Source organism: Ochotona curzoniae, unplaced genomic scaffold (genome assembly GCF_017591425.1).
Source record: "Ochotona curzoniae isolate NIBS_2020 unplaced genomic scaffold, NIBS_Ocur_1.0 contig_2754, whole genome shotgun sequence".
Classification (NCBI taxonomy): Eukaryota; Metazoa; Chordata; class Mammalia; order Lagomorpha; family Ochotonidae; genus Ochotona; species Ochotona curzoniae.
The window spans coordinates 2,869,206-2,884,892 of NW_024465582.1; the positions used below are offsets into that span (position 1 = coordinate 2,869,206).

Here is a 15,687-nt window from a genome sequence, read left to right on the forward strand (position 1 = left end):
ATGGGAGCACTAAGCTCTAAGCAATGGGAAACATGCTACATGCAAGCCATCCAGCAGCCGGCCTCCCTGGCCCCTGGCATGAGGGGAGCCCCTGCCAGGAGCTCTCCTCACCCACAAAGCCTGCAGGACACCTTCAGCTGTGAAAAGCACCTGCCCTCCAAGCCCCTTAAAATACAAGGATTAGGCCTGGCAGCATGGCCTACTGGCTAAAGTCCTCGCCTTGAACACGCCGGGATCCCATATGGGTGCCGGTTCTAATCCCGGCAGCCCCACTTCCCATCCAGCTCCCTGCTTGTGCCCTGGGAAAGCAGTCCAGGACAGCCCAAAGCTTTGGGACCCTGCACCTGTGTGGGAGACCCGGAAGAGGTTCCTGGTTCCTGGCTTCGGATTGGCGCAGCACCAGCTGTTGCGCTCACTTGGGGAGTGAATCATCGGACAGAAGATCTTCCTCTCTGTCTCTCCGCCCCTCTGTATATCTGACTTTCCAATAAATAAATAAATCTTAAAAAAAAAATGCCAGGATTTTCCTGGGCCTGTCCAGAAAGGCCCAAGTTTGTCATCGAGCCCACGGGATTCTTCAGTATCAACTCCGTGGGCTTTCTCCAAAGCAGCCGCCAGTCTGCTTTCTTCTGCTACAGATGCAAGGGGGCTCCAATTAGTTCCTGGGAAGTGGAGTTAAAGGATAAGATTAGTTCAACATCAAAAGCTTTTAAAAATCCATAATTTGTTCTTCCCATAACAAGCATTTTCTATGGACTTGAATCCCCCTTGGGAGGTTTCATCACGAGTTCTCAGCCACCAGTGGAAATCTGATAAAACCCCCTTTATTCACGCAGCAATATGTTCTCTCACATGCCTTTAACAGGCACTCATTAACTGGCTCTGACTTGAAAATGTCAGGATGCAGAGAGAAGTGAAGTGTGCGCGATCCTCCCCTGCTGCCTGACCGTCCTCAGAGCTGCACCCTCCCCTGCCCCAGGCCAGGCAGCCGCTAAGGGAGCCACCTTCAAGTGACATCATTTACAGCCACGCGTCTCCTCTTCTCGAAAACTGGACTGAATACAGACATCTGCAACCCCAATTTTGTTTCCTGTTACATTATTATAAATGTAGCAAAATGTATCCAAAAACATGCCAAGCAAACTACTTGAGGGCATTTACAAAAACATAAGACACCTACGCTGAAACTGGGGGCAAAATCAAACAGATCTTTCAGAGTCACTCAGCTTCGAAGTTGCCAGCCGTTCTGCGTCAGGTGTCCCCAAGGATCCTCTCTGCGGAGTCGAAAGAGTCAAACCCGGGCTGGAGGGATCAGCATTGAAGTTAATTGGATCCCTGCCCATTAACTGCTCAACTGTGGGAAACTCACAGTACAGGTGACTTCTTCCGAGGGACTCTCCATCGAAAGCATGGCGGGTACCTCAACACTCGATCAGCTTTCAGACGATCCCTAAACACTTCCCAGGTAGCAAGCGGCGGCTGTCTGAAAAGACAGCTGTTCCAAGTCACACTGCTGCAGCTCCTCGGAGCTGGGCGGATGGTCACAAACTGCCCTAGATACACACTGCTTCTGCCCGCTCCACACACACCCCTCAGATGGGAAGCTCCACCCTCAAGAGGGGGAAATGCCTCCTCAAAGAGATGGAAGGGTTTGCTCCAGAAAACACTGGACCTCTGGGAAAACAAATGTTCCAGAGTTCAAAAGTGTACGGGCAGTTGCCTCTTGGCACCTCGTCTCAGAGGAAAGGAAATATAAGGGCTGCTTGTGGGCAGGCACTGGCCGTTATCAGCACTGAAAAGAAAAAGTAACTGAATGCCAAATTCCTGTGACCACCTCCTCCCCAAGGCTCCCTGGTGGGCAGAGAACCAGTGAACAGAGACCAAGCCCACCACTGAGACCACCTCCTCCCCCAAGATTCCCTTGTGGGCAGAGAACCAGTGAACAGAGACCAGCCCCACCAGATGCAAGTGGAACCAAGTTCTCATTTTATTCCGGTGCTCACAGCAGTGACTCAGTCTTGACTGTTACTGAATCTGAAGTAACAGCAGGTGCCACTCACCATGCGGGAAGAAGTTCTGAGTATGTTTAAAGATGTGTGCTTGGGTTTTTAAGCAAGGCATCCCTAAGATCTCCTTGTGACCTAGGAGTCAAAAGCAGAAGTTGACAGGGCCCCTGCCTGTGCAGCCTCCCTTTAGCAGGTACCACGCTGTGCTGGGGGCTGCAGGGGTGATTCAGGCTGGCGTGATGTGCCCGAAGCCGGGCGCTTTGATGCTGGGGATGTCATTCTTCCTGTAGAAGTCGGCCTGCACATAGTTGGCACGGCGGAAGTCCCGGTTCACTGGCTCCACCGGCTGGTGGATGCGCCTCCCATAGACAGAGGACGTCAGTACTCCCACGGGCCTCTCTTGTTCCTGGGGACATCAGCAAAACGACTAAGTCAGCATGTAGGGGACCTCAGCACAGTGGACCACCTGCCCTGCCCTGCCCTGCCCTGCCCGGGTCCCACCCTCCATGGGCAAAGTCATTGCCTGCATCCCTGTGTGCGGCTTCTTCCCAGCCGTCACTGGGCTCTCCACGCTGACACCAGAGCCACGCCTGGAAGAGCTTACATCCTGCTCCCTCCATCCAATGTCCCAGGGAAGGCATCAGAGGCCCTGGGTGCCTGGTACCCTCCCACTGCAGATCCAGGCCCCGCCCCTACACTCCTCCCTCCTGACCCTCCTGCCTAGGCCTGCCTTCTCTGCTCCCTGACCCCCCCCCCCCCCGGTCTCCAGCACTGTCCTCTTTCACATCTCCCATGTGTATGTCTGTGCCCTATGTCCATGCCCTCGTGTGCCCATCTCTCTGCCTCTCTCTGAACCCCCCTCCCTCCGCCCTGTCTGTCTCTCTGTCTCCACCTGTTCCTCGGCGTCCCCCTCTGTACCTCTGTCCCTGTGTGTCTCTGGCTCTGCTCCCTCTCTGCCCTCTCTGTCCCCCTACGTGTCTGTCTCTACATGCATCTCTGCGCCCCTTTCTCTTGTATCTGTGTGTGCTTCCGGCTCTCTGGCCTTGCCCCTCTCCCTCTGCATCTCTCTGCTTCTGTCTCCCCCCGACCCCCGCCGTGCCCCCACACCTCCTGTTTCTGTGTGTTTGTTTCTCTGGCTCTATATCTCTTTTCCTCTGTCCTTCAACTGTGTGTGTGTCTCTGTCCCTCTGTACCCTTCTCTTTGTGTCACTGTCTCTTTCTCCATGTGTGTGTCATTCTGCTCCGTGTGTCCCTGCCCCCAGATACTCACAGTAGCACTTTCCCAGCCCCTGGGCCTTTCTTCCATCCCGTTCCCCTTGCTGGTCACCTGTCTGCTCCCATTGCCGCCCAGTGTCTCACACCATGCCAGCTGCCATGCCAAAGTTGCATTCCTCCCTGGTGTCACACTGTGCTCAAAAACCTCTGACCTGTGCAGTGTTTTGGACTTGGGGTCGTACGATGAGGATGCTCTCTACCCTGCATCTCGCTAACATGTTCTCTAGCTTTTCCTTTTCTCTCTCCTCCACCAGTTCTAAGAGGGTGGGAACTTGTCTATTACAACCCTGATTGTTCAGTATTGGAAGAGTGGATCTGATGCAGTGACATGCACGGTCTGTGGCTCAGTAGTACCCAGTGGTAGTCCACCACTCGAGTTCCTATCAGAGAGAGAGAAGAGGATTCTGACAGCGGCACCATGACATTCCTAACCAATAACAGACACACGCCAACATCTGTGATTCCCACAGGAATCTCATGCGCAGCGTGCATGCTGGAGACTTCTGTGTGGACTTCTGGGGCACAGGGCTTGCCTACTGGGCACCCAATTCTATGTAAGCAGGCTGCCCTCCAGCAGATTGGGACAGATGGTGTCACAGCATGTGGAAAGGCAGCAGAAGCATCTCACCCAAAAGGCAGAAGGGCCTGAGCAGGCTAAGGAGACAACACCCTGGCAGGGTCCCCTGGCACCTGCCATGGTCCTGGGGGCTCCTTACCTGGAAGCTGTCCTACCTCAGAGGTCACCCCCCATGCAGCTGAGTCGGCAAGAACCCCAACCCCCAGCACCCTTTCAGAAAGTGATGAAAAGACCAAGGGAGACCTGCAGTTCCTGTGGTCCCAGTGCCTTGGTAACCACAAAGCAGAATGGACAGGAGCCACGTAAAGACGTGCATAAAAGGGCTAAACAGACCAATACACGTGTATGCACACACAGGATGCCATGTGGATAACACAAACACATGTACATGCTAGTATTGCTAACATTATACACGCATGCACGTGGACACACCTATACATGGTGCACATACACTGGCACATGTGTATCACACAGTTAGGGCTGCACACACATGTACTTTATTAGTTTGTTCACAACTTGCTACCACTCCATCTTAATATTACCTCCTTGTTGACATGAAGTCCCAGGCCGTTCGCGTGCTCTCTGTCATCTCGGTGCAGTTTCTGATTATAGTCAAGTTTCCTCTTAAAAACGCAGTCATAGAGGGAAATAATTCCTGTCTGGGAAGAGAGTGAAAGCTGCCAGTTGACTAAAGGCCAGGCCACGGAACACAGAAGCCAACATGCCTCACCCACTGCTGTCTGTGCAGCCAGCAGCAAGTTCAACAGCACCAGGCGCTGCACCCAGCGAAACCTTCCATGATCTGGCAGATGGAGGAGCCCAGGCCCCAGGGCACCCACTCCTTTGCAGGGTGGGAGATGATGCCCAGGCCCCAGGGCACCCACTCCCCTGTGGTAGGGCAAGGAGAAGCCCAGGCACTGTAGTGTGCACTCCCCTGCGGGGTAGGAGATGGCCAGGCGCCACAGTGCCCACCCACTCCCTTGCAGGGTGTCTCCACTGCTCCTCCTCCCTTCCTGCCATCACCACATCCAGACTGGCCAGCAACCATGCTCTAATTCTTAGGCACAACATGCTGGAGGACATGAGGTTTGTACATAACAAATGTTTCCATCACAGCTGCTGGGGCTGCCAGGCCAAAGCAACGTGCAGACAGGCTCACTGCCTGGCCAAGGTCCCTCTGCTTTCCAGGTGGGGTCCTCTCTTGCAGGAAGGAGGTCAGTGAGCTCTCCGAGACTGCTGTGGAGGGCACTCGGCCCTATGGTCCCATCAGGTCTCAGGGGCCTGGGCGGCAGTGACCAGCACACTGCAGTGAGGCTTCTGCACAGGAAACCTGCAGACTTCGTGTCCCTCCTCTCCAGCTAAGGGTGTTCCTGTTTGCTTCCTCCCCAGTCGCTGCTGTTGGTGTTTCTCCAATGTCCTATAATATGCCTGTGCTGCCAATACCCTAACACCAAGACCACACGAGGGGCCAGAAGTCACTGCCTCAGCTGCCAGCCTGTTGTCACATGGTCTACATGCAAACCCCACTCCTGAGACACTAAAACATTCTGAGGGCCAGTGCTTGGCGTCAGCAGGTTAAACTGTCCCATGCAGATGCCAGTTTGAGTCCCAGCTCCTCTACTTTTGATCCATCTCCTGCTGATGGACTGGGAAAGGAGCTAAGGATGGACCAACTGCTTGGCCACTGCACCCACATGAGATACCTGGCTTTGGCCTGGCCCAGCTTTGGCCATCGCAGTCATTCGGGGAGTGAATGAAAGTATGAACGACCCAACTCTAGCTCTGTCTTCCAAACAAATAAATCTTAAATTAAAAAAAAGTTTTTTCTATAAGCATGCACACTACAGGTCATGTTTATGAATAATACACCCGCATATATAATACACACACACACAGTTCTGATGGATTAGAAAATGATTCCATTAACAGAGCTATCATGTATCTTCTCCATTGTCTCATCTCAACTTCCTCTGCTGTGTGTGGTCTCTAGCAAGCACAAAGGGACTCACAGCATTGCTCTCCAGGCCCTCTTGTGCGCGGCGGGCTTGTCCTTCCATCACTCCTGCTGCCTAAGCCTGCAGTGCCTCTCCACGTGGCCCAAGAGCAGCACAGCACTCCCTGGTGCTTTGTGGCTATAGGTTCTTCTCTGCTGGCTACACTAAGACTGTTGGCTCCAACCATGTGGCTCAGAGATAGAGGTCATGTCAGAACACACAGGAGCCTGCGTCACCCAATCCCATGCCACCCTGGGGACAGCCAGACAGCCCAGCGCAGCCTGTAACAGAGTGACTGGCACATGCCCCACATGTGCTCCTGCAGAGGGAGCAGAGGAGCTAATCCAGCCATGCCGACTGCCATCAGGTAAGGGACACACACAGCCGGTCAGCACAACTGTCTGAAGGATCCCAGAACACCCCAGGGCAGCAAGCAAGTGCAGGGCATTCACTGCTGCTCGACTCCAGGATCCCACGAACTCAGCCACACTTTCTAACACGGGGGGTGGGGGGAAAGGCACGTCCCTGTAGGAGCCGTGGCTCCTGCGCCCCAGCCAACACCAGTCACTTCATGAGTTAACAGGACACAGGCTTCTCATCTGGACTCCCACTCAGGCCCATCTCAGAAGACATCCCACAACACACATGGCACAGCAATATCAAATATCCTAAATGTGCAACGAACAACCTGGACATACTTAAAGCTGTAAACTTTCACTTTTCCCTGGCTCCTCTGCCCACATTCCATTACTGCCAGGCCTCCCCTCTCCTGGAACTCTTGTAGTAACATATTAGAAATACAGACATCTTGGCATTTGCAGCTTCACCCAAGCAGTGAACAGAGGGTGAGGACTACAGACACACAGGGGCCATGTTCAGGGGCTACCTGTCCTGGGAATCTGTCTGCGGGAAGCCAGAGCAAGTGGTTCCTGGGGAGGCCGAGAATAGCAGTGTAAGAGTGACAGGAGCATGTGATGAAGAGAGCCAGCCCCTCCCTGTCCTGGGCCTGTACAGGGGCTGCCCCCTCTCAGGTTCCAGTGGGAAGAAAAGACCCCACATAGTTGGGAGAGGGGTGGCTTCCAAGCTCATGACCCTGAACCAGCTGCCCGAGACAACAACAGAAACATCCTCCACAAAACTGCAATGACGGGGCTTGTCATGCACATCAAACGGTCACTTCCAATACACAGGACATGCGCTCATTCGACTTGAGGTTTTTCAGAACCACATGAAGACAGAGCAAAGAAATCTCATTGCATATACACCAGACGCAGGGAATGCAGCTGCAATGACAGGTGCCAGCCTTTTCCCTGCAGAGGGGCACCAATGGCCAGAAGGCAGTCAGTCCCACTAAGTCCTAGTGTGCCAGCCAACTGGGGACGGTGAGAGGTCAGAGCCTGTAGAGGTGCCCACTGGCCCTCTGGGCAAAGATCCCGACCTCAGAGCTTGCTTCCTCAGTGATGTTCAGAGCTCCACGCCAGGCCAGGGGAAGGCCAGCCAGCTGGAAGGCAAGAGCAACCTCTGTGTCGCCCGCCACCACAAGCACACAGCATTTCCAACTTGGTCCCAACAACAGGGACCATTTCCAAGTTGGTCCCAACAACAGAGGCAGTTTTGTTGTCTCTGGAACCCCTCAGCACCTGACCCACTCTCTGCCCCAAATGGGCTCGGAGGTGATCCCCACAAAGAGTGCCTCCAAGGAAACCACACCCACACTGCAAGAGGACCCCTTCTCCTGCACCCAGAGAGCTGGGAGTGCTTGCTGGCCCCTCAGTGCCCAGAGCACTCCCTGCAGCTGGGCAGCCTCGCCCAGGTCCGAGAGGGCAGCATGAACACGGGGAAGCAGGTCCTTAGGGAGTCATGGGGCTTGGCTTTCTTCTGCATAAGCTTTCCTCCAAGACAAGGACCCCAGAGTTCCTGGGCTCATCCTGGGAGAAAAGAGTTGAACTGAGGAGACAGCAGCCACAATGGCCTGTGCACTTTGCTCCCGGTGCAGCATGGAACCCAGCAGAAAGCTGCTGCTCCGCATCCTTCTCAGGCCTTCCGCTAGCTGCACAGGTACCACCATGGGCCGCGGACCACAGGGCTAAGTTGTCAAGAGTCTGCTTCACCTCACTCTCTGCCAGGAACAGCATCCTACATAGCTGTTCTCTGTGAAGGCTTGGCATATTCAGGACTTTCCACAGTAAAAACAATTTCCCAGCATTGAACCATAAAGATAAAAGGAGAAACAAAAAAGATATCACAAGTACAGTTCACCTCACTCAGCAATATGCCTATCCAACTCCAAGGCGAAAACCTGCCTCGGCCCACATCTTCATACTAGTCTTTCATGTTTTCTTCCCTTCTTTGTAGCTCAAAGCATAACGACATTAATAAAAGATGCAATCACACAAAACAGGGCTTTGAGTTGGCTGCTCCTTGGCAATCAGATCTCTCAAGGAACTGCCTCCGTTTCACTCATAATGCTGTTTTTAGAAATCAAAGGAAAATAGAAACACATCCATTCTCCTCCAGCAAGCTGACCTCAGGACAGACACCATCTTAACTGCCCTCACCTGCTAGATCTCCAGCAGAGAACAGGAGTCCAGCACGCCAGATTGGGCCCAGGTGATACGGGAGACAGGGTCGCCACTGGAAGCCAGGCCCCCGCTACCACATTCAACTCGACCTGCCCAGCTGTCAAACGACTCCTTCCCCACGATGTCCTTCACCTCAGCTGGCACCTGGGGGCAACATGACATAAGCATTCCCCTGTCCAAGCTCCTAAGTCTGGCCGGAGGAGGCTGGGCTCCCTCTGTCTCTCTCTGGACCCAGAGCATGGAAGGTAGAAACATGCCTCCCACATTTCCCACGGAATATTGTGGGGCTGAGATTTTATGATCCCCAGATCATCAGAAGTTGATGCAAACACGCAAGGGCCGTTTATTCAAACTAACCTAAGCTCCCAGCCGCTGCCCCAGTCCCAGCCGCGGCAGCCACAGAAGGGGCAGAACAGGTGGTTCAACAGCACGGGGCTTTCATACATTTCAGACCAACTCCATAGAACTATACAGTCATGACTGGTCAGTTTATCTGTTAACTTTTAAAAAGAGCAAGTTGGCCAGCTTCTATTGGTGGGTTTGAAGCAAGCAACTTTCAGAAAGTACAAACTGGTGGGCGACATCGCAGTGAGCGACTTACCTAAGAAGGACACCCTGGACCTCCTTCCTGAGGAGTGCTCTGCCCACGTGACCCGCCAGGTGCCACATAGGCTGCCAGGCCTGGAGTTCACACAGCCCCCAGCCAAGCAAGCAAGGCAGAAACACAAAAGCAGAAAATACTGAGGTTCTTCAATATGGCCCACGTGTGTCTGACCTTTTAAATAAACTTGAACACTTAGTAAGCTGCATTTGTGCCTGTACTTAAATTCTTTTCAAGGAAAAGAACCTAAAAAAGGAATATTAGGCCCACACCCCAACATTCAGGAAAGTCTGCCAATCAACAGAAGCCACTCAGGAACTTGGCCATGCCCAGCCAGCGTCCACAGCGCGTCTGCAGAGAGAACGGAAGGAAGGGCTGTTTCCAGTAGTTCCACAGACAATTCTTGGTGAGGAAGCAAAGGAAAATGGTGGAAACCCCACGGGACAGGAGGACAGAGCGCTGGAGCGCCATCAGCGGTGGGCAGTGTGGGGCAGCCATTAGCCAGCGTGAGCCACAGCGCCCCATCACATGCAGCGTGAGAATCACTGCTGCATGGCTCACCACACAGAAGAGGCCGGGCCCCAGAGTAACCAGACATGCTGCTTGGCATAGATTCTCTCGACCCACACCGACTCCAGGTTCAGGCAGGGGCCAGAGTAAGGGAAAAATCACGGTGGGTCATTGCGGGGGAGGAACATACTCTCCCCACCCCCGCCGGTACCCAAGAAGCCACGTGTTGAAGACGCAGTCCTGTGGCTGCAGCAGCCATCGCATATGCTGGATTCTGTGCTGAACCAACCAACCGGGGGCTCCGTCAAGAGGACCAATCTGACTCAATCAGGGTAAGCAGCCTGCCTGACGGGGTGGGACTTACTCCCTGCGCTGCACCCACCGAAGATCCCCGAGCAGAGGAGCAATGTGACCCGCTAACGTGAGGCATGCAGTGGCAGCTGGAGAGGAGGTGTGGCTGCCCGCTACAGCTGCGGCCAGCTCTTGTGGCTGCGGGAACTTTCAGCACCCCAGGACTGTGGGGATCTTCTGCACAAAGACTGGGAAGTCAACGACTCCATGATAGTGTGTAACCGGGTTTCTGGGCACACTGACAACCACACAGATCTGCCGTGGGCTTCATGTGCTGCCATGTGTGGGGCTTCTAGCAACTGTGGGCTAACCTCGGGCACCGATCACCTCGAAAGGGCAAGTTGGACAGTGATTCCACAGCCAGCATCACTGCCTTTCCTGGCTGACAAGAGGAGATCCACCATGCCCAACCTGGGTGTCACCCTGCACTCTCACCCTACCCTCAAGCACTAGGTCACACCTCCAGATATCCAGCGATGGAGCAGTCATCCTACCATGGCACAGAAACACAGCTCCAAGAGACGACCCAAAGGAGTAAGGCTAAAACTGGTGTTGGTAGGAGTGACTAAAAGTAGTGGAAACACGAGAAACATCAACAAAAGGGGACAAACACAATTCCCCCCAAAGGAAAACACCACCCCTCTCTACCTCCTTCCACGGGATGGAGACCCAGTCATTCAGGGCATCTCTGCTCCTGGTTGGTTGGGCCCCAGGAAGATGCAGTTCTTTGTGAGATTGGTCAACTTAAGAACAAATGGGAGCCAGGGATTCCACCCACCCCTTCTCCCTCGGTCCTGGAAGGGGTAATTATGCTGCCCCACTGTTTCCCTGGGGCCCCACTGCTGTGCAGGTCAACCTGCCCACTTGCTCCATGGCCATGAACTGCAGTGTCCACAAGCCCAGGTGCCCAGAATCCTCAGGGTGCCCAGCCGACTGGCCTCCACCTGCTTCATCTCGTGTCCTACTTCTCTATGGCTTCAAGGTGGTATTTACAGGGACTCCTCTGAGTGTCAACTGCCATGGACCAACACAACACAGCAAGTCTCCTTACTCTTTCAACAAGTTTTCTCATTTTGTGCATTAGTACTTTGGATACTTTGTTTTGATCAAAAACTAGTAGAAAGTCCTGTGAGCACTGCATATTCAAAATGAAAAAATCACCAAGTGAGATGATTTATCGTTACAGTTCTCTAAAAGCCTGTAGCTCCTGGGAGGAAGTGAGTAAACGGCTTGAAAACCACTGCTCCAATTCCTCCTCCTGTTCGTGCTGTGAGAATCCAAGCCCAGGGGAGCCAGCAGACAGGCTGTAGGGCAAACATGCCTCTGTCCTCTGCCCAGGAATGCTTCCTTACAGGGAGCAGCTGGGGTCACCTGGGCTGCCTCGGGAAGCACCACAGGTGGGGGTTCAACAGAGTCTAGCTGTGTGCCAGGCTGGCTCCCTCTGAGGGCAGGGAGAGGATGGCTCCAGGCTGTGCTCCGAACTCCCTGCAACGTGTCTCTCAAGGACACCCATGATGCTGGATTAGGGCTTAGCCCAGACCCTCTGTCTGATCACTTCTGTGTAATCCTCTCTTCAGATAAGTTCATGTTCTAGGATACAGAGAACCAGGACTCCAATCCACCAATCTATCTACACTAGTCACCTCAGCCTGCTTCCTGAGTGGACTATGTCCTTCCACTTAAAGAGAAACAAGCACACCCGACCTCAATGAGGTTAATGTGAGACCCAGGCTGTGGAGGGAGAGAGGAGTGAATCCAAACCCCCCTGATGTAAAAGTAGGACGCAGCCCCTTGTCTGTCCCTTGGCACAAGGTGCCCTTGCCTGCCCTTCGTCACTGAGGCAGTGATCCGGGGACTTACAAGGTTCCAGTCACCAGAGTCAAGGATTTACTTCCTTTTCCAACAGATGAGAACCTGGATGGCCAGTGTTGTCCTGGGGTGGTTTGTGTAGGGGGATTCTAGCTCCGTCTCCTTCCAGTCTGCAGTTACCAGATGGGCCCCACCTGACCACCACAAACCCAGCGAAGAGAACAGCACCGCTGACTGGCTGATGGTGGCCAGCTCCACTGCTCAACCAGGAACTTGGACATCAATTGGTCATAGGCCCAGTCCATAAGAACTTTCCTCCTTAACTCTTTACACTGATCAGGAATTAAGCAACAGCTGCCCAGCTCCACGCTCTGTGCTTTGCAATAAATACCTGATTTCTTCCGCCAGCCCTCTGTCAGTGATTGGTTTTCTGCGTTAGCAAACCTATGTAGGGGTTCTTGTCCAATGCCTCCAATCAGATTGGGGTGTTGTTCAGGAACAGTTTGACCAGAAGCAGACTGCACTTCCGACTGGGTTTCTCACCCATGGCATGTCAGTCCCTGGAAATTGTCCAGCAGCTGCCCGAGCACTTGTCTTAGGGACAGCTCCAAGCGGCTGACTGCTGAGCAGGCACTGTTGGCCTAATGCATTGCTATGTGGAAGAAACTAGGTCTGCATTCAGTTTAAGATCTAGAGTGATGTCTTTGGTAACAATCTCATATGAGACAATGCCAAGTGAGGCCAGGTCCACTGCCTCGGCGGTCTGATGCTGGGTCGGCCCAGCCCAGCTCAACCCAGCCTATCGGTCCAGTTGGGCACTGCTCAGCCCAGCCAGGACATTTTCAAACTTCCTGGTCTCCATCAAATGCCACATCTCCAGTTGGACCAGGATATTCTCACTCACCGGTCCCTACCAAATATACAGTACCGCCTGGTACTACTCCCACTGTCAGGCCAGAGCAGAATTCCACCAAAATGCAACACACTCCCACCAGCACAGAAACTTAGAGAAGTCCTCTCTTCAAGAAACACTTCTGAGTGAGAAAGAAAGTAACAGAGCCAGACACTTGAGGCCAACAGGGTGGCTTCCACTCACTGCGCTCGAATCAAGTTCCGTCATGCCTGCAATTGTCCCTGGCTTTCTATGTGTATAGCAAGCTGAGGGAAGAGCCGACAGTTCTGGTAGTACCAAGGTGTTCTCCTGCGCTCCAGGAGAGCTTTCCCACTAATTTGGTTCAGCTGTGACCAGGCACTGGGTTTAAAGGAATGCCTTCTTTCTAGAGAGAGTACTGCCTTGAGAACTTGGGTCACCTGGGATTGGACCCTGGACAGGAAGGTCCCTCCCTTTGGAGTTAGAGATCATTGCGTGGAGAAGATGCTTTGTAGCTTCCCCAGCTCGTTTTGTAACAGGTCAACAGATCCAGGGCACGAGTCGCACTGTTCTAACATGCACCTGAAGGTGTATTGTGTCAAATCAAGAAATGTTGGTTTACATCTATATAAGAAAGAAGGTGCTTTTTTCCGGTAGCACCGCTTGTCCTCAGTCCTCCCGAGAAGGAATGAGACACGGTCACTTAAGAGTCTGTTTTACCCTGCTCCCTTCCAGCCAGAGCTGTTACACCGAAGTGAGCTAGCAGACCAGCTCACAGAAGTGGTTCAGGCGCGCGCGGTCGGCTCCCAGCCCCTCTTCCTGTGTCCCAAGTACGACTGACCTTCCCAGTGCAGCTGTGCTTGTGCCAGGCCAACCTTTTAAGTCACCTAGGGATACTTGCTAAGCATAGGTTAGGTAAAGGTCAATGAAATAGGATTCTAAATGTAAACTTAAGAACTCTTACCCTCTTAAACGCTAGGACGACGATGCAGGTTAGCAAACAGGAGTCCGCCAATTGTTCATTCATATATGGCAAATCACTCAGACTACTTAAAATAACTAAGGTAGAAATTTGACACGCTCTTTTATACAGAAAGTGTTTTAGAGACTTTTATAGGATTATTTCGAAATTTAAAGAAGGAAATCAGCAGATGGAGGAAGATCACAGCGTGAAAGTGTGTTCTTGGTGAAGAAGGGTTTAAAAGCAACAATTCTTTGACTAAAGAGCGCCGAGGCTGGTGTGCCAGTGCACAGGCTAATCCTCTGCCCGCTGGCAGCTGCACCCCATGTGGGCCCTGGTTTGTGTGCTGGCTGCTGCACTTCTGAACCAGCTCTGTGCCTGCCGCCTGCACCCCGTGGGAGACCCATAAAGAAGCTCCTGGCTCCAGGTCGGTCCGTCTCCAGCTGCTCTGTCCATCTGGAGAGTGACCCAGTGGATGGGAAACCTCTCCATCTCTGCTCCTCTCTGTAAAGTTGCCTTTCACAAAGAAAAATAATAACATCGGTGCCACCACAATGGCTCAACTGGCTAATCCTTCACCTCCAAGCACCAGCATTCCATTTGGGTGCTAGTTCACGTCCAGGCTGTTCCACTTCCCAGCCAGTTCCCTGTTTGTGGCCTGGGAAAGCAGAGGATGGCCCAAAGCCTTGGAACGCTATACCCATGCGAGACACCAAGAAACTCCTGGCTTTGATTAAGCTCAGCTCCAGTCATTGCAGCCATTTGGGGGACCGGCAGGAGGTGCGCCTGACCTTGGGCCTGGCCAGAGCCCCCTACCACAGGCACACTTCCAGAGCAGCACCCCTGCAGGAAGTCCGGCGGGTATCCGCGCAGTCACCGCACGGGCCTGCCCAGTCATACCTGGCGCAGCCTCGGACCCTGCTCCAGGTCCTGGACCGAGGGAACCATGGTCCTGGCAGTGAGTCAACTACTCTTTCGGGTTCAGACGCCAGGCAGCCCTGTTTTCCGAGGGGCACACCTCCCGCCCTCACCGCGGTCGGTCCCAGGTGAGGCCCCCTGGCCGCCGCACCCCAACAAGCGCGCCCCCCAGTCCCCGCAGCCGCACCCCTCTCGGTCCCCTCGCACGCCCGCCTCTCCCGCGCACCTGGCACTGGCGGTAGTAGTAGCTGTACTCCTTGGGGTCCGTGCGCCGCGGCGGGACGTAGCTGAAGGCAGACAGCGCCGAGATGGGCAGCGGCCGCGGCCTGGCCCGCAGCTTGGAGGCCGTAATCTCCTCCTCGTCCTCCAGGCCGTCCGGGTCCATGGCCCCTCCGCGACGTGCTCCGTTCCGCCTGCCCAGGGGCCTCGGTCCGCGTCCGCCCGCTGTCCAGCGCCGGCGTTCGGCCGTTGCCTGGACACCGCGGCCTGCCACGGGCGGCGGAGGCGCACGGAACGGGGCGATTCCCGTCTGCTCCCGCGAGCCCCGACGCTCCACGCCCTTGCCGGCCACCTGCCGCTTGTAAAGCACAGGTGAAAGCCTGCAGCCGCCGCGGGCGGGACCCCGGGCCTGCGTGCACCAACTTGTTAACTTACGGGCTGTGTGCGCGCGGAAGGGAAGGCCACAGGGAGACTGCGGGTTTTGGGGTGTCGGCGCCACGGGGCTGGATAATGAGAGGCTGGGGGAAGGGAGGGTTGGGGTCCGCACCTCACCAAGCTCCTGAGGCAGGGCCGGTCTGAGGTGTGGACGGGCAGAAAGGGTGGGCTTCGGCGGGGGACGGGTACTGGCGGCCTCTCCGTGGTCTCTTTGCAATCAGTCTTTAAAAATGAAAACCCCTGAGGTTCCTGGGTGGCTGACCTTCACGTTTCTCCTGCAGGCTGATGAGTTGATGAGCTCCTCTGGTTCCCAACTTAAAGCATCAGACCCATGAACTTTTAAATGCAATAATGTTGGCCTTTCGAAATAAAAGTGAGTAAAACTGCAATGCTTAAAATAAAAATCTCCAAACACTAACAAGTCTCCCAGCAGGCATCCCCGCCTATCCCCGCGGGGGTGCGGGAACCAGGGTGCCTTGGAGGCCTGACCCCACGGCAAGTGGAGTAAGAGCCAGGACATCCTGCTCTGCCTGAAACATTTCACAACTCAATCGGACTAGGTCTAGGGGACAGTGGCA

At 54.2% G+C, this 15,687-nt stretch overlaps 1 protein-coding gene across 1 annotated transcript; it reads right to left on the reverse strand.

The window, feature by feature from the left end:
* Nucleotides 1-1,965: 1,965 nt before the first annotated feature.
* On the reverse strand, nt 1,966-15,011 carry CUNH5orf49 (chromosome unknown C5orf49 homolog). The gene is made up of 3 exons (XM_040977643.1): nt 14,682-15,011; nt 4,401-4,517; nt 1,966-2,412 (listed from the first exon to the last, which is right to left on the reverse strand). Exons 1-3 carry the CDS (start codon nt 14,838-14,840, stop codon nt 2,233-2,235), a joined length of 456 nt encoding a protein of 151 aa, XP_040833577.1. The 5' UTR covers nt 14,841-15,011; the 3' UTR covers nt 1,966-2,232.
* Nucleotides 15,012-15,687: the final 676 nt, after the last annotated feature.